Source organism: Vidua chalybeata, chromosome 2 (genome assembly GCF_026979565.1).
Source record: "Vidua chalybeata isolate OUT-0048 chromosome 2, bVidCha1 merged haplotype, whole genome shotgun sequence".
Taxonomy (NCBI): Eukaryota; Metazoa; Chordata; class Aves; order Passeriformes; family Viduidae; genus Vidua; species Vidua chalybeata.
In genome coordinates this window covers 86,840,718-86,868,150 of record NC_071531.1, presented here as the reverse complement: position 1 = coordinate 86,868,150, position 27,433 = coordinate 86,840,718, and the positions used below count along the sequence as shown (strand labels likewise).

General features: G+C 36.5%; 1 protein-coding gene across 5 annotated transcripts in view; it reads right to left on the bottom strand.

Moving 5' to 3' along the window:
- GRIA4 (glutamate ionotropic receptor AMPA type subunit 4) overlaps positions 1–27,433 on the bottom strand; it is a 211,865-nt gene that overhangs the window by 34,586 nt on the left and 149,846 nt on the right. For 4 of the 5 annotated variants that reach the window (XM_053934314.1, XM_053934311.1, XM_053934312.1 and 1 more), the window contains exons 10-13: positions 20,741–20,947; positions 14,106–14,476; positions 12,489–12,687; positions 7,411–7,658 (exon numbers count right to left, since the gene is read on the bottom strand). In XM_053934314.1, coding sequence (XP_053790289.1) covers positions 7,411–7,658; positions 12,489–12,687; positions 14,106–14,476; positions 20,741–20,947 — 1,025 coding nt within the window. Of the gene's footprint in view, positions 1–7,410; positions 7,659–12,488; positions 12,688–14,105; positions 14,477–20,740; positions 20,948–24,111; positions 27,164–27,433 lie in introns of those variants that run through there. The other variant, XM_053934315.1, reaches the window with a different exon arrangement.

Sequence of the window (27,433 nt, the reverse complement as noted above, 5' to 3'; positions counted from 1 at the left end):
GAAAGATAGAGTGATTTTATTCTCCCTCAGGTCACAGAGAATTCAGCAAGTACAGAATCATGGACATTAATGAGTTGTTTTCTTTCAAAGAGACAAGTATCAGAAATTATCTCAATAGCACTGCCATTTGCTGACTTAAATGAGAATTATTACAATTCCCTTCCTCTATAAGTAAAAATTGCAAGAATGGGCAAAACTCTTTCAAGTAGAAAATTTTGCCTCAATACATTTGCTTGTACATCTTGCAGGGAATCTTATTAGTCATCAAATTTTCCTTTTTTTTTACTGCACTATTTTTGCACAGGGAAGACCCTTATCTTGATTGAAAATGATGAGATTAATCCAACAAGCATCACTGGGGAACAGAGCAAGGTGGGACTCAAATCTCTATTCCCAAGGCTTTATATTTACTTTTTAAATAGATACTCTGTTTTTAGACAGAAATAACCCAGGTAACTAAAATTAAGTATGCCTCCCAGGCTCAGCTGAAAGAACAACTTGCTAACATTCATTGTCAGGTTCTCTTCACTGATCTTCTTTTGACCCCTGACTTTTATATTTCTTCCTAAGCAGTGGCCCATTCTCTGCCTTTTTACCTAGTAAGTGTTATTTTCAGTTGATAGAAAACCCAACAAGCTCTGAAGGATCTGACTTGCTTGAGAAATATCTCAGCTATAAGCTTTGACACTGAATGGTAATGATGTGGTAATTCAAGCCTTGTTATGCCTACAGTGAAGGGAAAAATATTATGCAAAGTCATACAGTATGATCTAAACCATCAAACAGGATAATATTTATATATGTATAAAATGCTACAGATCACATTCTAGTTTTCATATAATTTTGTATCACAGAAAGAAATGACCTTGGAAAATCCTTCTAGGCTGACTAATATCCTGTTCTTTCAAGTATCAACAGACCACCCCATAACTATGGAGGGGTTTTTGCTTTCTCCAGTGGCCCTTGCTTCAAAAGTGTAGAGGTCAAACTCAGTATTTTCACATCACTCATTTTAATTGTCAAACATCAATTATTCACCAGTTCTTTCTATATCTTCTCTACATCGTATATAAATAACATCAGTTTTGAGGTCCTACGGTGCTTTGCTGAAACGACTGTGAATAACACTGATTAAGGGCAAGACCAGGCATTCCGGCAGGGAAAGGGAAATGTGAAAAAAATCAAACCTGCTTCCTCTGCGTCTCTCCTCACTGTGACGGTTGCTTGTCTTCAGAATGATCTGGGGAGTCCTTTATGTGCCAGTGTTGCCAACCAGAAGACAGCTAACTAGCAAAATATCCATTCTTCTCTCTGGAGTGCCAGAACATGCTCAGAGGCACACAGGCTGCTGGTGTTATCAGGATGACCCAACCACACACTACTTTTACCTATTTTTGTACCTTTCTAGAAACAGGAACATGCCATTGAGTGAAGAATGCAGCCCAGATGCACAGAAACACCAAGATAGAATAGTTATATCAACAATATTGGTTAAAAATTAAAAAAAAATCTATAAAGACCTTTGAAAACTGAACAATATAGGGTACACTGAAGAGTGGTCTAGGGAAATGCTTCCTTTATGATACAACACAGTTTGTACAAGGAAGCTTCACTGATGGGAAAAGTCTATTTCTCTAAAGTCTATGGATTTCTGCAGTACAAAACCATTGAAAAACAACAGTGGAAGAAGTCCTCTGTAGTAAAAAATGTTGACAGTGTAAAAAAATTGGGAGGTCAGCTCAAACATTTTTCCTAGTTCTCTTACTCAAAGGAAGTCTGTGAATATCATACCTAACCTTTTGTACACACAAATCCAATCTTATAGAAAGCATAAGAAACCAGACCATGCAAGAAGTTTGGGGGGAAACGTTTTTACCTGTCCTTACAGTTGACTACTGCATAATGACTCTGATGGTTTTCCTACAGAGCCGGGTGTGAATTACCAGCTCACTGACCTACAGGGTCAGTTATCCAGGGTAAAATGACAACTGGTGCATATCTCAGAATAATATATTAAGTTCACAATAAACATCTTTGGCAGTGAGTGATGAGCTGGGAATTCCTTCCACAATAAGCTCCTTATAGTCTGGTCTGCAAAAATATTGAGGACAATATTTGATAAAAAATTAAATAGTCCCACTGGAAGAAACTATACTATCATAATGCTATTTTCAGGTCAATGAAAAAAAAGGAAAAGGAAGTATCACTTACCAAAAAAAAAAAAAAAAAAAAGGGGTGGGGGGAATATTCCATCCTATGTAAGGTCTGCCAAAATTTTTTATGAATGAGCATGCATTACTAAAATAAGTTTTCTTCCAACACTAGATTTCTAATCAACCATACTAGATATATCTGTGAAAAGCAAAGGTAACATTGCCAGCTGTAGTGCCACATTGAAATGAAGCAATGAAAGAATGGTAGTTTTAGATATTCACCTCATGAAAACAAGAAGATGAAGTCACTGAGATCAAGATGGTAGATTACAGAGCCCATGCACACAAAGACTCCCCTCATAACAGATCTTTATCTTATTCCCACAGATTCATTTTTCTTCAAGAAAAACGTCCTTTCACCACAGATCTCTCACTTCTAGGATCAATCTCTTTCAAGTACTGCACATTACATTGTATAAAACAGGAGAATCCATACGCTGTTGACATGGCACTGTTTGGATGCCTTTTGCACCCAAAGCATTCTGCAGGGTGCTCCTCCCTTGCACGGGATGGAAACTAAAATCTCTAGCTTCACTTGCATTACAGATTTCTCTCCACAAAAGTTCCTAGAATGATGGCAAAGTTACATGTGCAACACTAGCATCCCTGATGCACCGCCCACACTGCACAGCTTGTTAAACATGGTAAAGAACGGATAAAGCCTAAAGAGTCAGTTCATGTCACAAGATGTCACACCAGCAGATATCACCAGGTGGACCTTTTTGCCTTCCACTCCAGAACATAAAGAATTCTTCCTAAAGTCAAACTGAGTTAATCCTTTACTACATAAAAAAATAGAGACTTGAATAATGGAATATAGAATCCCAGGTTCATATATATATAAACAATAACTGTAATTCCAATAGCAGGAACTTACTAGAGCTCTGGATTTCATTAGGTTGTTGAACAAATATCACCAATCTCTAAAACACATTGATGCATCTAGTCAAAGTTTTCCTATTATTTGTCTAAATCTAATCCTGCCATTCTCATCTGCCTGGGCTCAAAGTGTCTCACCAAACACTTATGACCTTGCAGGTTTCACTCATCCATGCTGCATACTTTTGTCTACAGGACAGGACAAATGTCCTTAGTTGAAACAGTAAGAGAAGAAATGACAACAACTCCTCATTTTTTAGCCCAGCCTCTCATTCCCCTTTACATAAAACAGCTTCAAGGTACAAAAAGCTGAAAAACCTTTTAGTGTGTACCTTTGAGGAAATATTGCCCTTAATTCCTTTTTCATTACCTCTTAGGGTGGAGAACTCTATCATGTTCTTCACTATTCAAACTTACTTATGATGCCTACATATCTAAAAACAGAAAAGCAGAGGCATGCAAGGCACAGGACTTGAGTACTACAAGATCTCCAGGTGTTGCCCTCTGGAAACACAGTTACTGCAACTGGCAAGGCAGACGACCCAGGGATGATCCACAATGGCCAGAAGTCTGGCCACAAGAACATCTTCTAATGACAACACTTTAACAAAGGCAGGTCTTGCTAAGCAGACAAGCAGCACTCTCTTAACCACCTTTGAAAGCACCACCTTTGAAGGAAAAAACTCATTAATTCACACTGGGTACTACACAGTGACTTTGGAAGGATACCTACCGTTGTAGCAGGAGAAACAGTAAGAACAGCTGGGTAATGCCATGAGAGAAACTCAATCTTTGTTGTGATGAGAGCCTTTGCCCTCAATCCCACATTCCTTCTCAAACACTTCAGTCTTTTACAACATCATATAGAAATGAATATCACTGAAAAGGATGGAAGGAAGGAGACACACATGATATGTGATGTGGTACTGCCCATTGGGCATAAAAGAAACACACATCAGGCATTTCCCATTCTCCTCCATTCAGTGATATGCATTAATTGTAATACTGCACCAGCACTGAGAATAAATAATTCCAATTAGCCAATAGGTACTGGTTGAACACTGCAGGAGTGTAGCATGAAACCCAACAAGGAAAAGTTTTGACTTAAAATCCACTATCCTGCTCATGTGTACAGTCATGAGCAACAGAGAGACCAGTCCTTGGATCTCTCTGACAGGTGGATTTCATCTGCATGAACCAAGTGATGGGTATGTGCTCTGTAATGAACATGAGCCTGGTGATGTGATGGCAGGGTACCATCCCTAATCCTATACTACAGGAAGAACCACTTTATGTCAGTTAGATGTGTGAAAATATATGGTCTGGTTCTCCATAGACTCACATCAATTTTATTCAGATGCTACTATATTTTCAGGGAAAAAACTCCTGATTTATATAATTGTAAGTAGGACGATTAAGCCTAAAATACTTGTAATGAAATAGGTGTTCAAACAGTTCAGTGATTAATTTGATATGAATAATTCATTTGGAAAAAATGTTTTTTTCCCTAGTCCTGAACAAACCAAAGATAGCATTTGAATGTTTAAATTTTATATGCTACTTGCAATTATTTGTGAAGTACATCAAGTAATTTGTGGTCTACATATAACTCAACTAGGAAATTAGGATTATTAAATAAAACAGAATTTACAATTCCTGTAGCAAATTATGTCTTTTGGCTAATTTATGTAATGAGCTCAGCTAGCCTGCCCTTCATGGATTTCAAGCTGCATGTTCAATATTTGCAATTATCTGTGCAGACAGCAGTTACATAAGTCATCTGATCAGTGATAGAAACACTACCATGTGGGATGCAGCCAAAATAGCAAAAGCAGCATATTCTAAATCTTTAAAATTTCAAATAAATACTGAAACATGCAGATAAAATTTACAGCTGACTCTTTTCTGTTCAAAATCATAGGGGGAGGAAGCATTTCCCCTCTTCTGCAAGTGCTACTCTCTATAGATATACATGAAAGAGGTGGTACAAATATGAGGTATTGCTTGTTCTTTATTTTTATCCAGAACATTAAGTGTGTTGCTTAATGTTTTTAGTAGGTAAGCAGCACTGATTATTTGTTGCTGGGGCTGGAGAGGGAATGGGGTGCAGCAGGAGAACAAGCAGCTTAGCACATGTGAAAGAAAGGCTCAGGAAAGGCATGGACATGGACAGCCAGTCGAGACAGCTTGAAAGAAGATTTGGTCCAATTTTCAAGTCCAGTCGGATTTCCCCTATTCTGCTTTTTGAAACGTGTTTGAAAGTAGCATGTGAAAAATGACATGTTTTTGATCACCTCACCCTAATCATAGCTTCTGACCCCCAGTTAGATGAAACTATGGCCTGACTGAACTGTCTGGGAGCTTGGTCTTCAGCTGGGATGGAACCAGGACTTCACACTGGATCCTTACAATTGTGGTTGTGCTCTTCCTCTCTGCTCTTATTAGTCTTACTAGGCCCTCTTACTTCTAGCTAGACTTATGTCTCATCCCCATTACTCCGATGTATTTTTGTCTAGCTAACTGAACAAACCTGAAATAAGCCCAAATTTGACACAAATCAACTTCCACAGGCTATCAGTGCTCATTATAACAGGCTGTCTCTTGTTGGTATTGAACACGCTGCAGAAGGAAGGGGAAGGGATTAAAGAACACTATAAAGCACACTTAAAGCAAAGAGCCCACTGCTAGGACATATATGACAGCAGCCAAAGTACTCCTAAAATGTATCCCCTAGCTTTGACTCATTAATGGGCAGCTTTGACTGTCAGCAATGGGCATTTCCTTACTACCTAAACTGCAGTGCTGCCTACCACTCTTAGGTTGTCTGAAACACTGAAAATGAGATATTAATTTATCAGAAATATAAAATAAAAACCCGGTGTTCTGAAAATATAGAGCAGCCTATCTTATTAGCACTGCCTTCTAACTACTCTATGAGTTCTGGACATATTTTTCTATAGAATTAACATTTTTATTATCATTTTCCCTCTCTCACCTCCTTAATGTTCTCTTACTACTTTATTCAGCAGTGAAAGTGGCAATTTTTAATTCTGAGAGGTACTGAATGTTAAGGACAAAAATTCATATCCAGTAACTGAGATAACTGGCCTGATTTTCCCCTGCACATTTTGCCATGGATGGAAATTATTCTAATGATATTCATTTCACCATCCCTGTAATACAGTTACAGCTACTGATGCTTGTGGCATTGTGTGCAGGTTAAACTGATGAGTTATGAGTGAGTCTAGTTATCTGCATAGCGGTAATGATGTCTCCTCTGCAGTCAGAGACGTAAACAAATAGGTCCTTAGTTACTTCATCCACAGACATATGGCTTCACCTGCACTTGCGACTCTTCCCTTACACCTACTTCCTCCCCTTTGTTTCACATTGTAATCCCTTATCATGAGCACAAATGTGAGGAATGAGGTGCTGAGCACGCTGCAGAGCATTCCTTTTCCCCCACTCATGTGCACCTCATTACTGTCAGACTCCCTTCAACTGCTAGTTGCTCTTTTGTTTTGAAGAAAATTGGCAAATCTACACTGGAAAATGCAAGTTTTGTTTGCGTTAGACATTAAAGAAACAAAATGGCAAGCACCGCCAATTTTGACACAAAACTGGTACCTTGACTTGTGTCCCCTGACAATTTAAATGAAATGCAAATGGTGTTTCGCCTGTGAATCAAAAACTCTCCTACTTTACTGAATTCATCTGATACCATGAAAAAGAAAATACTGGTGAGTTTGAAGGCAGTACTGAAATGCATAATGCTAGAAACACAAACATTTTTTCTAAATAAGAAGGTGCTTTAGTAAAAAAGTACTTTAATGAAGTTGCTTTAATGAAGGACTAATTAACTCCAAGCACTGACATTTGAAAAAAGATGCTACAAGCAGCTTCTTACTCAGAAATTAGTAGCCAAGATCAATAAACAAAACATAAAATGTAGGCATATTATTGATGCAGATACTGATGTAGATAATGTAAACATAATATTGCTATAAAGGGTTGAATTCCGTGAAAAAAGCTGATGAAATAGAATAACTGGTGTTAATTCTATTGAGGCTGACTTCAAGTAGCTAGTGTTCAACCAGTTTGGTTTTTATATGGCCTTGAAACATATGCCAACTATAGCTGCTCAATCCATACTGCAATTAGAAATGGTTACCTTTGTTGATCAAAAAAAAATGAAATGGAAGAAAAGAAAAATAACATACCATGTTCACACACAAAACAAAAAGAGCTATATCAGGGACATCAGGGAAGGTGGAATACTATAACAACACATTTTATATTGTTATACTATTCCACCCACCTTAATGGAGAACCCTTCGGTGTGGCTACGCCATAGCCTTTCGAATCCAGATTTCCTCCCACTTTCATGGTGTCACATGGCTTTCGTTGCTCAATGTATTCATTCATGGTGGACTCCAGCAGGAAGGCAAACTTGCCCTTGGATTTGCGGACACGAGCTACTCCCTCTGCAGTAGTCCTAGTGAACACTGATGGCTCAGCTGATTTCATGTAGGTCCACATCTTTTCATACACTGCTATTTTTGATCTCTGGAGAAAATCAAAAACAAGTTAGAACAAAAGAATGTTGCAACATTTCAGAATGGCACTGCTCAAATAAAATCAATCATACTTTAACTTTTCAGACATTTGAGGTTGGGAAAATCTTGGAGAAGGGTTTTATTTGAATTCCATTGTTTTAAAAGAGACAAGAAATAAAAGTATCAATACTATAGTAGCAGATAATATTTTTGAGTTTGGCTACCCTCTAGCAGTCAAAAAAGAAACCTGCAAAACTGAATTTACTGTTAGATAGAGGAAGTTCACACAGTCAATGTGTTTTAAGGAATGATATATGAATCAGATGTCCACAATAAGCCTGAACTCTTAAGAGAAACAGTAAAATAATCTCCCCATAAATACACAGCTGAATCTTAAAGCATTTCTCTAACACCCACTTCTTCTACCATCAGAACCACAATAGCATAAGTAAGATTTCTGCTTTCATGATTCAGAGTCCAGAACTGACCTGATTTATATTCAGAAATGCTATACAATATTTGAAGACATGGTTCACAGTAAAAGATGGAAACAGCAAGTTGGAGCAAATATTAAAGGAAGTAAAATGCCATAAGCATCTTTCTTAAAGAATTATGTGTGATTTTAGAACTGCAATATCAGTGGATTTATTTTAAATATTCTGACCCTGCCAATAACTGAGTAAGAAATGTACTTTCTCAAAGAATGCATAAGAATTCATGGCTTAAAGTGCATTAGTTGGAAATTTTCCTGTCCAAGAATGCATGGAGTAACTACAGGTAAATACTTAAGCAAAAATAAAACTACTTCATAAAAAATTAAAGCAAATAAAATTTTTCACTAAAAGAGAGGAATGAAATGCTGTCAGGCTGAGAAGTTTCCCATGCTCATTAGATTCACTCAACAACTCCTTTGCTTCCTCCAGCAATAGGAATACATACATGCAAACCAGCAGTGTGTCAGCTGAACACTACACACTATTTTTATAATAACAGATGGCACTTGTCTTCCCCTATGTATGCTGCAAAAAGGACTTTTTAACCTAATGCTCAAGTCAGCTTTTATTTGAGTCAAGAGGAGTTTCTAGCTAAGCAAGATTTGGTCTATGAACCTGTTCCTACACGGTGCTGAACACCCCAGGAAAATATTCATTATTCTAAAGCCCCAAAACAAAGGGCCTTAGATTATTTAAACAAATACCAGATCCTATAATCTTAGTATTATATAAATTAAAAATGGCTTTAAGAAGCCTAGAACTGAGCCTTTTTTATATGTGAGAGTAATTTCCCTGAAGCACTTCTTTTTACCAATTACTGAATGACTGTACTATTACTTAGAAAATAATTTGTTAGCGACCTAAGCCTATCCTGAAAACAAGGGGCATTTAATTAAAACTGTTCAATAAAAATGCCATATAGCAGAACATCATAAATTATGCTTTCCTTTTTTAGTTTGTCTGTATGCATAATTTTATCTTTCTGTCAAATATAATAACATCTGAATCAACAACAGCTGTGTATGTCCATAATCACATCCTGATTTGTCACCTTTTCTTTCCACTCTAGTCACAGCTATTTTACATTTACATAATAGTGGCTGGGAGCAGAATATAAACAAAGCCACCAATGCATTCTTTTTGCTTTACACTGATGCAATTACATGGATTTAAATTTACAGAAAGAAAAAAATGGAAGAGAGTAGTAATAAATCAGTCATAATTTCAAGAGTATTTTCTTGCCTTTGTCTGCCTTCACTTCCAAACATTTCTCTCAACATCCACTAGATCTATTTCTTTATAAAGTAACCATATAATAGGTCACTTTCATTTATAACTTTATGCAGCACATAAAACAGCTTGATTAGTAGCAAGAAACACTGCCCTACATAATTGAAAAAGGCTGCATTTAATTTTTTTTTCTTTTTGAATCTAGTCTCCTTTGCCTATGAAAATAGAAAAATATGGAAAGTCTAGCAAGGTATCTGCTCTCTAACATTTTCTTCTCCCAAACTTTCATTTGTCTGCATTCAATTTCTACATGTCAACTCAGAGTGAAAATTGAAGGGTGAACTAACAATTATTTTTTATTATCATATGAGGAAACATTGCAGCTTTCACTGCAGTCAGCCAAGCTGGGATAATTTTCATTTTGGGCTTTTCTGAGTAGAACTATTAAAACTAACAGTTTTACTTTCCCTCTTGAGCAGTCTTCCTGGAAAATACAACTCTCACTTCATGTAAATCAGAAAATAGGAGTATATAACAGCTAACAGTATCAAAGTTCCTCTTTTTCTTTATGTTTGCTTTAAAATTATTTTCCCTTTTCTGCTTTCAATCCAGATTTAAAACTGGCTGAAGAGGTGTTCAGAGTTTCTGACATTTTGATCAGAAATGACAAAATGATGAGAAAATGTCCTGAAGGCTCATCTTCAGCCAGATAATCACCACTGACAGAAAAGTTACACATGATTTTAATACCAAAAATTAATTGCTTCTAAACCCACAAAATGTTCGACTTGGCACACAAATCTTCTTGTACTACTGTTTCAGGCTAAGTCTTAATTTATATATTATGAAAACAGCTTTTGTGTAAATATTGTCTGTCGATATTTTATCTTTCTCCCTGTTTTATGAAAAATATTTTTAGAAATAGCATATAAAGTATCATTAAGAATCACTATATTGTGAGAGTGATTAGAAATCATTTGAAAGTAGGGCTTCAACTGCACCATTTTAAAGAAAGTGATCAACATAGTTTAAAATCTTCATTAAGCTTCACATTTTGCATATGCAATAGTATTTAGTATTGGTAGTTAATTTTAAAGTTTCCCTCTGTATTTTGAAAGAAAAGAAAAAATAAAAAGAGCAACATTGATTTTCCTTCTTTTTTCTCTTAACCCTTTAAGATTGAAGTGAAAGAAGGGCTGTCGCCTTAGACATTTTTACTCCATTGTAGTATCGTCTCTTTAAAGTGAGAACTTGCATAAAATATTGAATTTCTGTGTTTACTGGATAATTTAAAAGAACCGTGAATTTTTTCTGACCAATATTGTTTCTACATCAAAATATCTGATCTCATTACTTAATACAATGTCTTGTACAAGTAGTTTGAAACTCTTAAGAAAACAATTCCAGTCCTTCATTCTCTACTATTTCTTTGGGAATTGATTTTTGCATTCCATCACCTAACAAATTTGCAAGCACTAGATACTCTTGAAAATGCAACAAGTTAATAAATACACAGTTACATAAATCTGCCTGACCATCAGCATCATGTTTTTAAGTATCATCACAGCTTCATTCTAGTAGAAAGAACTATTTGTACCCATATATTGTGCTCATTACCTCAAGTTATGATGGACTGAAACTGGAGTTCCAAGAAGAAAATATTTAACTTTCCACAAAAAGAAAAAAAAATGTGTTTATAGGTGAAACATAGGTGAATATAAATAATCAGTAGAAGGGACTGTACTCATTAAAAAAATCGTAAGACAGGTGTAGTTAGAAACCTTTTAGTGGACAGTATCCATTAAAAATGAGGTACCATTCAGCTGAAACCTTCTAGATTTCAAGAGGCAGATACTTTAATGTGTGCTTTATTTCATCATAACACACATATCTCACACAGGATGCACAGGGCTGCTTTTCTTTCTCCAGTGTCTACAGAAGAAATCTAGAAAACTGGCTTAAACTGAACTCCTTGATCAGTTTCATGACGTGAAGGTCCAGTCACTGTGTTTAAGTGAAATCTATATCTTATAAATCATCTTTCCCCAGCTAATAGAACAGATTTGCAAGCTCTTCTATGGGGATATTTGTTGCAATAAAAAGGTTATTTCACTTGAGACACTATCTTTGAATGGATGTTGTCTATAGTTTTCAAATGACATTGAAAAATTTGTTAATGGTTTACTGAGTTCAGTTTGGCCAAATTGAAAACAGTGAAGGTGCATGTGAGTACCCCTTTCAATTAGGCAATTAGAAGAAGTTTTCATTGCATCTTCCTGACTTATAAAAATCCCTTCATCTCCACATTTCAGCTAAATAATGAGCTAATTTTCAAGGAAGGGTTACTGGCTCATAGCATTTATTCAGAGCAGTGTTTAAACACTAAACTCACTTTGGTCAGCTGAGTTTAACTTTAATCTGCTGGAGACATGAAATAAAACAGGAAGGACTGTTTATTATGTACTGCCTGTGATGTCCAAGCTCCCTGCTTTCCAGCTGGCAAATGATGAGGATTACATACCAACCACACTAATCCAGGAAAGCAAATGACAATGAAGTCATCAATAGAGACAGCACAGGCATATGAATGGCTATTTAGGCTATTTCCTAATGCTCCAACCACATCCCCTCTAGTTAAATTTTCTCTTTATTATCCATCTGAAAGTCAGCAAATTAAAAAATGCATTTCCTGCCCACCACCCAACACCCTAAAGCAAAATGCACACAGCCAAATCCATAAGCAGAAACAAAACCTGCAAGACTCCACTTTACCATCACAGGCTTTCAATGCTGCACATCAGTATTGTAGCTTCATATGAATCAATAGTGCAATGCTGCTTTAATTATCACTTGCTTCAGTATCCCCCAGGGCATCTCTTTTGCATCTCTTTTTTTTTTTTTTTTTTTTTTTTTGACAGGATCAATAAGCTTTCCACAGATTAAAAAAACTGAAAACTCCAACAAATGGTCTTTTGGGGGTAAAAATGTAGCTGAAGTATTTCAGGAATTACAAAACTATACTGCATATAATTGCAAAGTCACATTATTTCACATTTCCAAGCATCTTATAAGAGTGGTTGGGAAGGATAGCTGCTCTAATGGACGCGCCAACTTACTCTGAAGAACTCTTTGGTTGACCCTGAGTCCAGTGTCCCGTAAGCAATTTCAGTTTGTTTGGCAAGGTCTTCTGCACTCTCTATGGGTGAGACCATTCGCTCAACAGTCAAGAAAGCAGCGAGGTTAGCAGTGTAGGATGAAATAATGATGAGCGTGAAGAACCACCAGACACCTCCGACAATGCGACCTGAGAGGGATCTAAACATGAATAAGATAATGCACATTTTCCTGTCTCTTGAGCCATAAAGAGTGAGAGAGAGAGAGAGTGAAGGCACCATTATTGCTGAATATTTGTCATTAAGCAACAATCAGTGTGAGGGAGATAATTTGCATTTTAAATATTAATAGATGCTTCTACTCTAGAAACTTAATGTCTACACTGTAGTCCACTATACCATTGTGTATCACACATACACAGAAGTTTTAAACTTGAACAGTCCTCTTGAACAGTAATGTCAGTGTTCCTATTATTTCAGGACATGCTTAAAAATAGGAAAAATGTGTCAAAAGATACTGGGTAGGTAATCTCTTTTTGGAGACAAAAGTAAAGCATGGTAGCTGAAAATCAGTAGCTTTCTTGGTTTCCTCTTTAAAAAAAATGCAAAAGGCTTTGCATATGGATTATGTTGGCTCTAGGATTAACATGTTCCTGTCACCCAAACCTCTCAAAAATTCCACAAGCTACTGCAGTCATTCATTGAACATTCACATTTTTCTTTTTTAAGAAGCAAGAATTTTGTGATAGAAGAGACATTTCTGTTAAGTAAAAAATTGTATTTTCTTTTTCAATACCTGCAATTTGATGAGAAGGTTGTTGAGGAGCAAGGCACATCCACTCTTAATCAGTACCAGTTTTATTGCTAACTTCAATAATAGAAAGATTAGGCCAATGCTGAACACTCATAATTTCACTGCAAATGGCTAAAATGAAGCCTTTAAGTTTGAAAGATTGGGTCATAATATTTAATTAAAAAGTTTTAGTTACTGCCCACTAAAGTTCCAGAACTTCATAAAATGTTGAGAAATTCAGGACTGCATGCATTAGACTAATCATATACTAGATGATCATATATTATAGGACAAATCATGTATTATAGGACCAAAGAGGTAGTAGATCTGAGGCATGTGCTCTGTAAGGCACACCCAAGCAACACGGTGTAGTTTCTCAGAAACAGACAGTCAAATATTGTCTCTCACAGACAGCAATATTTGTGAAGCAGCACTGTAGAACTTGAAACAGAAGTGGGACATTCCTTGATGCAAGGCACATATTCAGTACAACTGTGTGTATTCCATGGTTTTAACACAATGGAACTAATCTAGCGACAACACAGTTCTTCAGAAGTCAACCCAGTGGAATTTTCCCTGTGTGAACCTGCTGTTTCTGAGAGCAGTTTGGGGTTTATGCACATTGACATTGGTAAAATAATAGTAATGACTGAAATTCAAAGCAGTTTAACTGTTGCTCTTATCATGGCTATTAAAAAAGAAAAAGAAAAAAAAAGGAAAAAGGTTGAAGAATGAACTTCAAAACACTGCCAGGAAAATTAATGAAAGTAGACTTTATGCTTCAGTGTTGAAGATAAAATGCAAATGTAAAAAGATTTGACACAAACCTTGGGGAAATATCACATCCTTGTTGCATAAAGGCACCCAGGGAAAACCAGAGGCTGTTGAATATGCCAAACTCATTGGGAGGCTGGTCACTGGGTCCTTCTTTCCCATCCTCTGGTTCTTCTGTGTGCCATTCATATGGACTAAACCTGCTAACTAGGAACAGGACCACACTGACACCAATGTAGGCAAAGACTATGCACATCCAGATCTCATACGCCAAAGGGTCCAAGAAGGAAAACACTCCTGGTTTAGATTTCTGGGGCTTTTTGATCATAATGGATATCCCCAAACTCATAAAAGGCTTAGAAAAATCAATGACCTCTTCTCGTACCAAAGTGATGGTCAGAGGCGCAACAGCAATCTCTGCTTTCTATAAAGAAAAAAAGAAATATAGATGTATAGATTAATTGATGTGTGCTTATACACTTGGTAAAGCAGCTAATTCCAAAGGTATGTTATTAACATCAGGACACTGTGGCTTAAATGCTCTTGGCAGCATTTTTCTCTTCCTTTCTATCACAGTCTGCATTTACTCAATATGCTTCAGTAAAACAAACACATTACAGGTTTTTATTTTACAGAATTATACAAATATTTAATTTTTCTGCTAAGGAGAAGACTCTTAAATCTTATAGAGGTGAGCAGCAGTATAGGAAGATCATTTTAGGCATTAATTTAGATTTAAATAAAGTAATTCAAGAAAGAGTGGAAAATGAGAATGACCCTATTGCCACTGAATGTATAGAGACTTTTTAATTGTTAAATTTGGTAAGACATAATAATATTTTGAGGTAAAGCAGTTCATAGAACTCAAGACAGCTCCAAATGCCATGAGGCTGCAAAAGTGATTAACTGTTGCTGTGATTCCACCAAACTGCACAGAGTTGTCTCAAGGGAAATATAGTTCAATAAGACTGAATCAGGTTTTAAACAGCAAAAAATGGCAAGTATACAGGAAATAGGTGTGCAAAATCATGTGATAAAAGGATAAAATGTGTGCTGAATCCATTCCCACTAGTGTCAGGAATATTTTTAAAATATATTTCTAACATGTTTTTTGGATGACGGTGCCAATCTTGAATGAATCATTATTGATGGAGATGATTATGGCTGCTAACAATGATGTCTGTATGCACTATAAAATACTGGAGCTAAGCTAATGGATCGCTTTTCTCCTTAGGGATGCTACACTACATTAAGGTTTGTTCCTTGCCTAGCTTTGCCTTTTACACTAAAGCTGTCATTACAGCAGTGCTTCAGATGGAAATTGTATGGGGACCTGGGTCAAAGGAGGCACTTCTGAGAGGGGAACAGATGCAAGAGCTGCTGAAAAGAAACCTTTGTCCTGTTCATCATCATAGTGCTGTGTCTAGGTACAGTCACAGAGCAGAGTCCATGCTCGGTGACCAATGTGGACTTAACAGTGGAGTAACAGTCTTCTGCGAACAGTTTTTTGTTTCAATGAGGTTAAAACATGCTGAAAAATAAAGATGTGCTCAAATAGTTTAATCCAGTGTTATGTAAATAGCTCGTGTGCCAAAGAAAATATTGAAATGGAGCTTTTTTGTCATCTTACAACTTTGAAACAGGTAAATAATTTGTGGTTTTTATTTTATGTGCTAATTCATATGGAGTTGTATATGTTTTATGGAATTTAATTTTCAACCAGTATTGTGTAGTTGAAAATTAAACCTATTTTGGCAGCTTTGCAGTTGTAAATAATTCAAAAGAACTGACTCATTCCAGTGCAATGGCCCAAAAATGCACATTTGTATTAAGATGGCTGTATATTAATCATCAGATTACATCTGTCATTCTGAAATTATTGTGATGCAAACACTTACCAAAATTTCATATAAAGATATTATATTTTAAGCAATGCATCTGAAATCATAATTTGGCAAAAGTATCAGAAATTACCTCTGGTGCTAATGTCTCAGGTAAATGTTATGATAACACTGCTAATTCTCTGAATTTTAATTTACATTTTGTTATACAAAGCATTTTAAAAAAATTTGGCTTCTTAATCCCTTTTGATTACCTAAGTCAGGCTGAAATAGATGTTTTATGAAAACAGCTATTATATGAGAAGGGTAACATGTCTAAAACATATTTTTAAGTAGCCTGAAAATTATAAACTAAACTTAGTTTCTGTAGTCTAAAGACTGTAGGATGGTTTGAGCTACCGGCTTTTATACATAGTTTTTTTTTATCTCACTCATAAGTAGCTTTTCTCCAGTAGAATGGTTTCATTCTTTAGAGTCAACATATTTTGTATTTCTAAATTTTGATTACTGAGAATGCCTAATGTGGAGTCCTTTAATTAAGCAAAAGATTCATGACAACTGTGATTTTTTCCTGCCAATCTTCTCTGTGTTTGTCACATAGTGGTATCTTCATTAACACAGTATAAACGACAGACCTGGTCACTAGTCTTCAAAGGTGTTGGCTAACAGTTTTTTTTTGTGTCTGCAGATTTCTGCTGGGGTTAAAACACAGATCCTTGGGGGCTGTTTGTTTTCACAGTGTGAACTGGAAGAGTGGCATCACCATTTCATGTGAATTGAGGAGATTTTAAATACCTACTTAGCACATTGCATATTATATGTGAAATGCTGGAGAGGATTTATCTTACCAAATTTAAATGTTCAAATAGGGTATGCAGAACTTGAACAACATCAGAACTGCTGCCTGCAGTACTTGAAGGAGTTAAAGAGGAGAAATAGCAACTTAACCCATTTTTTACAATAGTGATCTAGTATCAGATAATTCATAATTTAGATAAATCAATTTCATGCCAACAAATCTAAAGGGAAAATATATAGCTAGGTCATAATTGAATGCCAAAAAATTGGAGAAACTACAGCCCCCCAGACTGATCATATTATTATTTTTCTAAGACTATTGTGTGCCATGTAAAGCCTACATAAACTCTTAATTGCAAAAGCCAAATAGTGAAAATAGCTGTGCATGATAATTATCAGCGTTTGTGCTTTGCCCAGTTAATGTACACCATATAATTAAGGATTAAAATGATTAACAATATGGTGCAAAAACAATTAATGATTTTGTTGCCATTGAAATCTGTTTTGACAAAGACTAATGATACTTCACAGTTAAATCAACTGCATCAGTAACAGCATTTCAATCAAGGCTCCACCATTACCAAGTACAGATGCATTCTGGATCCTTCCAATATTATAGAAGGAGACAAGATTGATTCTGATGGAGAGAGACATTTTCTTTTCCAGAATATATAATTATTATAATGTTGTGAATAAAATTTATGCTTGGTACAAGTATTGAGAAGGTAGTAAAGCTGAGAAAAATCATGCAGAAACAGATTTTAACCTCAGAAGCTCATGGCTTCTGAGATTTCAAACAGAAATGGGTTGTGACCTTTTGTGTTAAGCAGTGAAAGAAAGGCATTCTGTGTCAGGAGAATGAATATTTAATTGGAGCTGACTGGTAGTGAATTTGGAAACACCTGTTATATGTGCTTAATGGCATTTCATCCCCAGCCAGCATTTCTGTGATATCTAGTGAGCTAGATATCAAGGCAAATAGAATCCACATGGACCACTACATGCATGTGGATACATCAGGGACAAATGACCAAGATTTCCTCATAGTTTATAATAATGTGCTAAAAACAAAACAGGAAAATAAGCAACCATCCCCACCATTACTTTCTCTACAATCTTAGCAAATGCTATACCCCACAGCATTTTATATGATGTTTCCTCTGGGATGTGATGGAATAATCAACCACAGAGTTTAGGAAATGACTAAGCTGTTCTGTGCAGCACCTGAGTGTCCAGGTACCAGAACAACCTCTGGTGTATACAGGTCTTAAAGGAACATGGGATAAAATTTTCACATGTCCATTGTCAGTAATAAGGATAGGGCTAAGGGGCTTTGGGGTATGATGGTAAGAGCAAGAGAGCAGAGGAACCTTTTGAGTTGTACAGAAAGGGTCCAATCTCACTGGCCAGAGCAAAACTGTCTGTTAATCCATTAACATGGTTGGAAATTAAATGCTGTAAAATGTTTCCCAAACAGATCATCTCGTCAATTGTTTTTAATTCAGTTGCAAATTCTCTCCCAGTCCTGGCTGCAAATAAAAAGCCTTGCTTGAAACACAGCCAACTACTCAGACTACTTGTGTTTATGATTAGGGGATCTATCAGAGAAGATGAACATACTCTTCTTCTAGCAGAGCTTTGCAGCAAAGTCTCTGGCTGACTGATTTTTCTGTTTTCTCCTAGGCCTGGGAACCTGATGCTCTGTAAATTGTCTGGCAAGGACTCAAGGAATTTGCAGGGAGGATGCTCTTGATGAATTCCCTGTGGAAATCTTTAGCAGAAAACTTTGCAAGTAACAGAAAGAACAATTTCCTTTAAAGCTACACCTGTAGAAGTACATTAAGCATTCTTGGGGTAGCTCTTGGCCTTAAGGCCCAGTGGCACCGGACAGGCCGTGTTGCTGCTGTCAAAGTCACCCAACCTCCAAACCTGCATGGCCACATTCAAGCTGCTTATAGGGAAAGGTCTCTGCTCAATCCCAGGGTCCAGCCGGGCTCAGGAATTGTTTTGGACAGTAATTATGGGCCAAAAATGAAATGGAGACTATTCTTGCAATTTAGCAGATTAATCAGGCAAATTCTGACATTTCCTGGTTCCACTCATACACCAGGATCGATACAGCCTCAAGGAGCCTTATGACAGTGGAACAAATGTCCTGGGCAGCAGCTGACTCCAGTAAAAGCAGCTCCAAGAGCTTTGCTGCAGCTCATTCCCAGGACCCAGTCCCAGAATTGCAAAGAGACTGCAGCCATCCTAAACAGATAGCTGGAAAGAGCCTCCTCCTCACTCTTTTCCATTACAAAAAAATGAAGTGTTGGCTTTGTATTCTGGGCTGGCCTTCTTCATGCGGTTAATTTGCAAGAGATTCCTCATGCCTGTGCACTTTACTGCTTTCAGCTCTATTAAAAGCTATTGGTGTTGACACATCTGTGTGAACTTCCTTACAACACTTTTCATTTCAGTCTAGTCCTAGGGCGTTGGTGAGGTAAATTTTTTAAGATAAAAGAAGGAAAAAAAAAGAAAGTATAATATCAAGTTTCCTCTATAATTTTCAACTAGATGATAGGCCACTGAAACTGTGCGTCTGAGCAAAAGAGTTTTCTCATAAATAGTAACTTTTCTTGGATAATTAAAAAACATTCTCATATAAAACAGTGCTTGGCCATTGATGCCCATGGGTTTGCTACTGCAATTAAAAGCCAGAGAAGGAGTAACCGCCCTACTTGATGAAATGAGTTTGAAAAATCTTTATCTTTTGCTCCCCTAAGAGTTGAGCTGCTTTCAACTTCTACTTCAACTTTCTGCTTCTTACTGAAGTAGATATACATGCTTGGTGACATTCAGTGTTTCTATTTTTTAAAGGCAAAATTGAGGTTGCCTCCTTCATGAACTTCAAAGAATATGGATAGTTTTGTGAACCTGATATAACCTTTCCATTCCAATGGGGAGGGGAGATCACTGAAATTCTGGGGCAACATTTCCCACACTCCTACAGCACAGAGACCGTTTAATTCTGCAGAGTCCCTTGAACTGATACTAATGGAGAATTTATCAGCTATGCTAAACTGACAGAAGGGAACTGAAATGGAGCTGCTACAAAAGCCACGAGGCCTTTGCAACATATGGCCCAAACTATCAATGGAATTGTGAAAAATGCGACTGGGGATGGATCAAATGGTATGCAGGAATTTTTTTATGGGGAGGTTGAGGCATGTTATGAGTTCATGGGTGGGAATATTTACACTTGAGTAGTTTGAGGATTTTTTTTTTAATTCTATCACTGAAATAAAAAGTTTCTCTAAGAATTCTGAACTGTTCTCAGTGCAGATACAAGCAACTGTAGTCATCAGCAAAGTCAGCTCTGAGTTTTGTTACTTTTGGTAACACCTGATATTGAAAATATTTATTTAGGTTTGTTGGAACTATTTTCTTTAAATATTGGAACTTTATATCTCAACAGAATTGCTAACTATTTTGGTATTCTGAAGAATCATTCTCCAGAGCACTCTATAACATAATGTTTACAGTTGTTAAACTTACCAGGTTTGCTCTTAAATTTTATTATTGATGGTCATCTTAAAAGTCTGTCTTCATTGTGAATTGCTCAGTTATGTACTTGTCTGTATTGGTTTATTACCTATGTTTAGTATATATGATGGTGGATTTTTCACATCTCAAACTAGACCAAGAATCCCATTTTTTTAAAAAAAGATCTGTCCACTATTCTATGAAAATGAATTAATGAGTGATATTCTTCCCGACCAAGTTTTACAATGTGTCAAGAATAGATGGTCTCTAACATTAACGAATTTTTAAGGCATATACAAACTATGGATGTTCTAATGTTTAAAGGTACTAGTTGAATAAATAGTAGAACTTGCATGAAACTATTAAATTTTATCTTGAAAATAAGTGAAAACTCACAGACCTGAAACAAGATTCTGTTTCTTTTCTGTGACCCCAAGATTAAATAAAATGCACATATACTTCCTATTTTATGACTTATACTATGATAAATTAAATCCTGCTTCAAAAATTGGTATGCTTACCCCATAAACAAGTTCTCCCACCATCCCATTCCAGATTTTTGTCTCTGGATCCCTTGCTCCATATTTTCCATCAGGAACGATGGCAATTTTGTACTTGATACCAATATGTTTTGCAATTTCTGATGCCAGATCTACACAGTATCCTTCAAACTTGTCATTCCCTTCAAACGTATCATGGTTTTTCTTGAACATAACATATGGGGCTTCCTATAATGAAAGAAGTAGAACTGTAAAGGAGAAGTGTACCGAATATAGTCTGAAAAAATACAAACATGTCATGAGCTGACTGAACAACACACAATTTATAAAAAGTTCATGGATAGTATTAGCATGTTAGCATGTTTAAATTAAAATGTATGAACAGAAATCCTTCTGGCAAGTTATACTCTTCACACTAATTTGGGTTATACATTTCACAAGAATTATCGACCTTACTTTGTTTTAAATGAAAGACCTTAGTGCAGTATATGCTAAATTTAAAGCATGAATAGAGTTTGAGCCTATACAGTGCAACAGTGTAATATCATACATAATAATGTACCATATCATATCATAATAATGGCTGTGAGATCATAAAGGTACAATGTAGACTTCTGACTTCACTGAGTAAGCATATCCTCTAACACAGTGGGGTTTCTACCTATGTAATTTCAGATACAGAGCCCGAGTGACTTCATTTCTTGACGTTTAGAATGTATAGATCCTAAGAGGCTGCATACATTTTAGTGAGAATATAGAAATACACTCCCAAGGAAATATTCATCTTCCCTTTAAAATAAACAGTGCAGATTCTGCAAGGTTGTTTAGGATGAACTTAAGTGATATGCATGGACAAGAATGGTATTAAGTTGACATTGATTTTACATGTTGTATGAAAAAGAAGTACCAAATATTTTAGGACAGTGAGAGCCATTGAGAACGAGTAAAGCCTGTCTTGAAAAGTGGATCTTGCATTCCCCATATAAACCATGCTATCACAATAGTGAACATTATGCAACTGGGAAATCAAGGTAATTTTTCTTTTTAGCTCTATGTGAATTCAGACTTTAGAAATTATTAAGTAAAAGTATACTTTCTGATAGTATTTTAAGTTACTTCACATTATTCACATTCAGAGCCAGTTCCAGATGCAATATTTGTCTAATATAAAGAGTAATTTAGGTCACCCTTTGTTTGAATTCACATCACAAAATACTGGCAACTTAAGTTTTCTCTGTGCTTCCTGGAAAATGTTGGTCTTTTGACACTAACCTTGGTAATATTCTGCCCCATTCCTATCTTTCCTATAATTAACACAAGAAAAAATAAAAAAAAATTAAACATGTAGTGCAGCAATGTCTGCTTCACTGAAACTACAAGAACATCATCTGTAAGCAACAATTTTGTAACCTCTATTAGGTGTCTAACAAGGGAGGATAGGTGGTATTACATGAGTGCAGTGCAATGAGTGCCTTTGCCTGTACAGATTTTGCATCTTCAAAGGAAAACTGCTGAGTCTTACCAGCAGCCTGCATTTTTTCTTGTATTCCTATCGCTACTTAAATCACCTTGATCTCAACCACTGGTCTTCTAGAGGGAGAGAGGGAGAAAAGCAGGGAGATCTTGATCTCTGCAGTAGTTCTTGATTTTCAGAAGTATTTTGGCCATGTGTATAAAATGTTCCTCCCTCATACAGGCTTTATGTTTACATGAGAGGAAGATCCAAAGTCTGTGCCTTTCTACATATGTTATTGCACAGAAAAAGATTTAAAATAAGCAGAGGTGAAAAATACTCTGTCCTATCTGTGATTTAGCCAACTGCTTGCTAGAGGGGCAACCAAGTCTGTCCACTGTCCTACATTTGTGAACTCTCCTTACAAGCTTCAGCTACATTGCTTGCTGCACCTCAAAAGCAATTTTGCTTTCCAAAGACCAGTGTTAGTGATTTCTAGCTCTTCTGATTCAGCCATAAATACCCAGCCAAAGGCATGCAACTAGAGTCACACCAGGAGATAATTCTGGTGATGGACTTGAAGAAGACAGGCACAGTGAATGCCAGATCAGTTTGCTTCTTCTTCCAAAAACCAGACACTGTGCTTCTGCCTGCACCTCACCACTTGCAGGGCTGCTGCAAAAAAAACATTTTAACTGTTTCTGCACAGCAAAGCCAAGTGACAGATGCCTCAGAACTTCAGCCCTCCTATCCAGGAGTTCTGTGAAGGAACACTGAGAAGGGAAGTGTGGGGGCCCTATACTGTCCTTGGTAGGCACAAGCAGAGGCCATCCAATGCAGTCGAGTGACCACCAAGATCTAACAGGGATCTGTTTGGTACCTGGAGGAACTGCATTGGTTCTCTTCCCCATCCACCTCCCTTTCTTACACTGATCTCACTGATTTAGAGCAAAATACAGCAGGGAGAATTTTTCATAATGCAATTATCTTATAGAGTAAGGTAGCATGCCTTGCTGTGACTGCTTTTAAAGAAGCAGCGACTGAGTATGATCTGCCAGTGTGGAATGGTACAGTTAAGGATAACAGCAATACCTACTACCATTTGCTTACTGTGTTGATCTTTCCCTCCTAACCTATTTTATATATTTAATTGTTGTGCCTACTTTACCTGCCAAGTAATCAGATATCTATTTTCAAGATAGAATTTGATGGGGGAATGCAGGTGGGACTGCATGTGAGTTTCTGATAAAGACTGTTTAAAAAAAAAAAGAAATCAAATAGTAGTCTTAGTTTTAAATCCTGTCCATTTCAGACTTTGAGGATGTCTCAAACTGATGAGGTGTTCAGTTGTTATAATAAAAAGATACTGAAAGGCAAGTTTTATTGGTTTGCTAACAAGTAACTTACACAGATGAACTTTCAAGGTCACACTGTGAAGTCATGAAATATCTGAATTGATCAATAGCATGTACTTAGCCATATCTTGATGCTCTCTTCGATCTGTGGCACTGAAAAAGACCTTTTTATTTTGTATAATCCATTGCAATAGCATTTTCAAAGTTAGTAGTAATGTTGGTGTAATTATGGTAGTCTAAAAATGGAAGAGCTGCAAGTCGTCTGTGGAGAGGTATTATCTTCTATTAAATCATCTGAAATAGCTGAAAACATAGGCCTACTTTTTCATTTTTAGCATCATTTAGTTTCCAGTTTTAGCATCTTGTCCAATAGAAGGATTATCTCTGCCCACCATCTTTGTGCTTACTATATTTTTGGACCATGAGCTTTTAACCTACTGATACAAAACACACGTCTGACTTACTGCCGAATGAGGTTTAACATTGCAATATTTGCAAGATTTCAGCCGCTTAAGAATATTTTATGGAGTAGCTAATCAAGAAAAAGTCCACATTGAAATGACCAATGACTAGCACGGAACAGATATTTGAAATGGTGCAAGCTTTACTCATATAATTCACAATTTCATAACAATACTTAACATTTGCAAATACAAGTTGATGTCTGCAACAATTACCTTTATAGATGTAAACAAATCATTCCACCACATTGCCACAAATTCATGTGTACAGTTAAATGCTCACAACTGATGATTCATACTATAAGGGAAGTCGGACAAAGTAACTAACCAAAATAACAAACAGATTTAAACTGGGTTCTCCTATTCCAAAGTGGATTTCAATATAATCACCATTGCAAAAATAATTTGTAAAAGTGACAAATATCTGTGCAAGGAAATTTCTAATATTTAGAACAGGTGTGGGACACATTATCACACTTTATTCTGAAAGAAACTTCTGTAAATGTCAATGGAAGGTTTTTTTGGTGACTTTTTTTTAATTTTTCTTTTTTTTTTTTTTTTTTTCTGAATAAAGTGTCCAGGATTCGGTTTGAAGTCTTTATTATTTTCATGCAACAAACTTCATTTTTTTCTCCAGTCTACTGAAGAATTTAATTAATAAAGTTTCTAATGAAAAAATATCTTTCTATTATGTGAAAAAAAGGCTATAATTAGAATTTCTGAGGTAAGACTCTATCAAGAGTATATCAGTCAAAACAGTGATGGTGATTCTCAGTCACCTAATGAAAGTTGCCTATCATCTTAGGTGCCCTAAGGTGACCTGCTTGACCCCAAGGTACTGCTCTGCACGTGCTTTGTGCTTGCCCTTTACAGATAGGTCTGATACCCTCAGTATAAGGCATCCACCTATAGGCCATTGAATCAATTTCTAAGTCTTTGTGGAATTACAATCTTGGGGCAAAACTTACCCCACATGCCTGGAAAAGTACATACACCAGCTAAAACATCCAGAGGGAGAGGTCACATATACAGCATGACACAGGCAAGGGTCACCCTGCCAGTGTAAGAAATGGGGGACAGACTGTATATCCTAGAGCATCTTGAATGTCACTGAATGCAACTGAATCAATACCCTTTGTAAAGTCATCCACATCTAGGTGACTTGCTTGTGAACTGGATCCTGCCCTTGAAACTTAATCTGCCAACACTAAGGATATCTCATTAAGATATTGAACTATAAGCCACAATGCAGATGCAGCTTATCATCAAGCTTTGGTTTTAAAGGAATTTTGTGATTTTTAAGTTTTGCAGTCTTAGAGTTAAGTACAGAGTTGGCTCTATCATGAAATGTATTGGAGAGTTTGGATTAGTCTTCCAAGCCTACTTCCCTAAATTCTACCTCAGCAACTTGGGACCATATTTCTGAACCCGCAAAATTAGAGATGATTGCTCTCCCTAGCTAGATAAGTCCCTTGCTTTATCTTACTGTTAGAGCAGGGCTGCAAAGAGCATCCCTTCTCCAGTCATGCAATGAGCCTACTGTGCATTTGGAGGTGTTACCATCCCATTCCAAAGGGAATGCCTCTGCACAGGTAGGAAATCTGTCCTTTCCAGAGACCAGGAGGCTGTGCATCTCATGAGGTGCAGAGTAGGAACTATAAATGGCAGTTGGTAAAGAACATCAGCTTCTGTCTCCTCTCTCTGGGCTGCTACTGCACCACATAGTGAACTGGGGATAGGCTGAGAGCCTAAACCAAATATGTAAAATAAGTTCTACGTGCTCTCACTATGTTACAAATGAAGGAAACATTTTGCCAAGTAGAAAACACTCTACTAAGTTCTTTGGGTGCAGAGCTGATTCATTATAATGCAGTTTCTATGCAACAGGCATACAGCCACACTACAGCAAAGACTACAGCATAGACACATAAAAGCTGAAGAAACAGAGGACAAATCAACTTGTGCTATTTGGCTTTAGGCAAAAAGTAAAGCGAGCCATGCTGAAAACCTATAAGCTTTTCCTATGCTGCCATGACATCTGTCTTTGAAGACTGAAAAGTCTGACAGCACTGCTTGCAGAAGCTTTTCAGTTTAATGTTGGAAAATATGCATGCAACCAAAATTAAATGTGTCATCTACAATGGTTCAACTTCCCTTCAACATAAAGAGGGCAATGAAGAGGTGCAAAAATCTCTGTGGCATTTGCAACATAACAAAGAAGAGAAAAATAACAGGACTCTGAAAGTTATTCTAGTTAAATATTACTTTTCTTTGTGTGTGTGATCATATGCTTGCAGATGCAAATACATTGTCCTAGCAGGCCAATATTAAGAATCATGGTTCTATTCTGCCTTCAGCATCATGTGTGCAGCTCCCAGAGGAGTACATGGGAGATGGGTATGATAAGGCAGAATTCACCATGTATTCTTACTCAAACCAAATTCCAATATATTTCTCTTGCACTGTGATTTTGAAACATGGAAAGGGGACAGTTTTGGTCAAGAAGCTGTGCTGCTTTTAATTATTTGCATTTATCCAAAAATTACATGCTGCATAAACACAGGGCATGCTTTGGAATATTAATTCAGCTTTTTGGTTTTGCAAATGATCCCACCAGTCCCTTCAATACAAGGGCTGGAAAAGTTCTTTTGAAGATAACATTTATTATGCACATCAAAATGCTTCAATGCAAACAGGACAGGCAAGATAACACATTTTAAAAGCTTTCTTGTTTTCCTTTTTTTTTTTTCCTTTCTGGTGAACAGAAACCTTTTCTATTACTTTTCATTATTATATTTTACTCGCTTCTCCTAAGCTTGGAGCTATTTATGGAAATTACAGTATTCATGTGTGAGAGCTTCAGTCAAAGGTATCAGGATTGGTTTGAAAGGAAAATTTCGACTGAAAGCTTGTAATTCACATCGTTCTCTTCTCAGCTTGGCAAAGTTGAAGGTTAACATCATCTGTTCTAGACATTTCAGATTAGCCACAGAACTTTTCTTGGTGGTTCATTGCCTGGTCATCCAGTCAGAGGAACAGTAATCCATATGGAAAAATTAGCTCAATGTTACTAGACTGGTGGTTAATACTTGAGCCTTAGTTAGGAATGTTCGCAGCATCTTGGGACTCTTTTCTTCCTTGATCAATTTCTTAAAATAGGATTCTTCATCAGAGGCTGAAAAGAGGAGGACTGTACTGAAGTATATTTTTTCCATCACCGAGTCTTTTTTTTTTTTTTTTTAAGGATAAAGATACATATATTTAAAATTTCCCATGCAAAAATAAAATTAAAAGTCACACAATTTGGTTAGGAGTTATATTCTGAATTCCTGTATAGTAGTTTGGTTGTTTTGTGTCCTGGAATGATAACCTTCAACAGGAGATTTATTAAGACATAATTAATGCAAAATGCTGATACAGACTGCTGAAAATCTGGTGATTAACT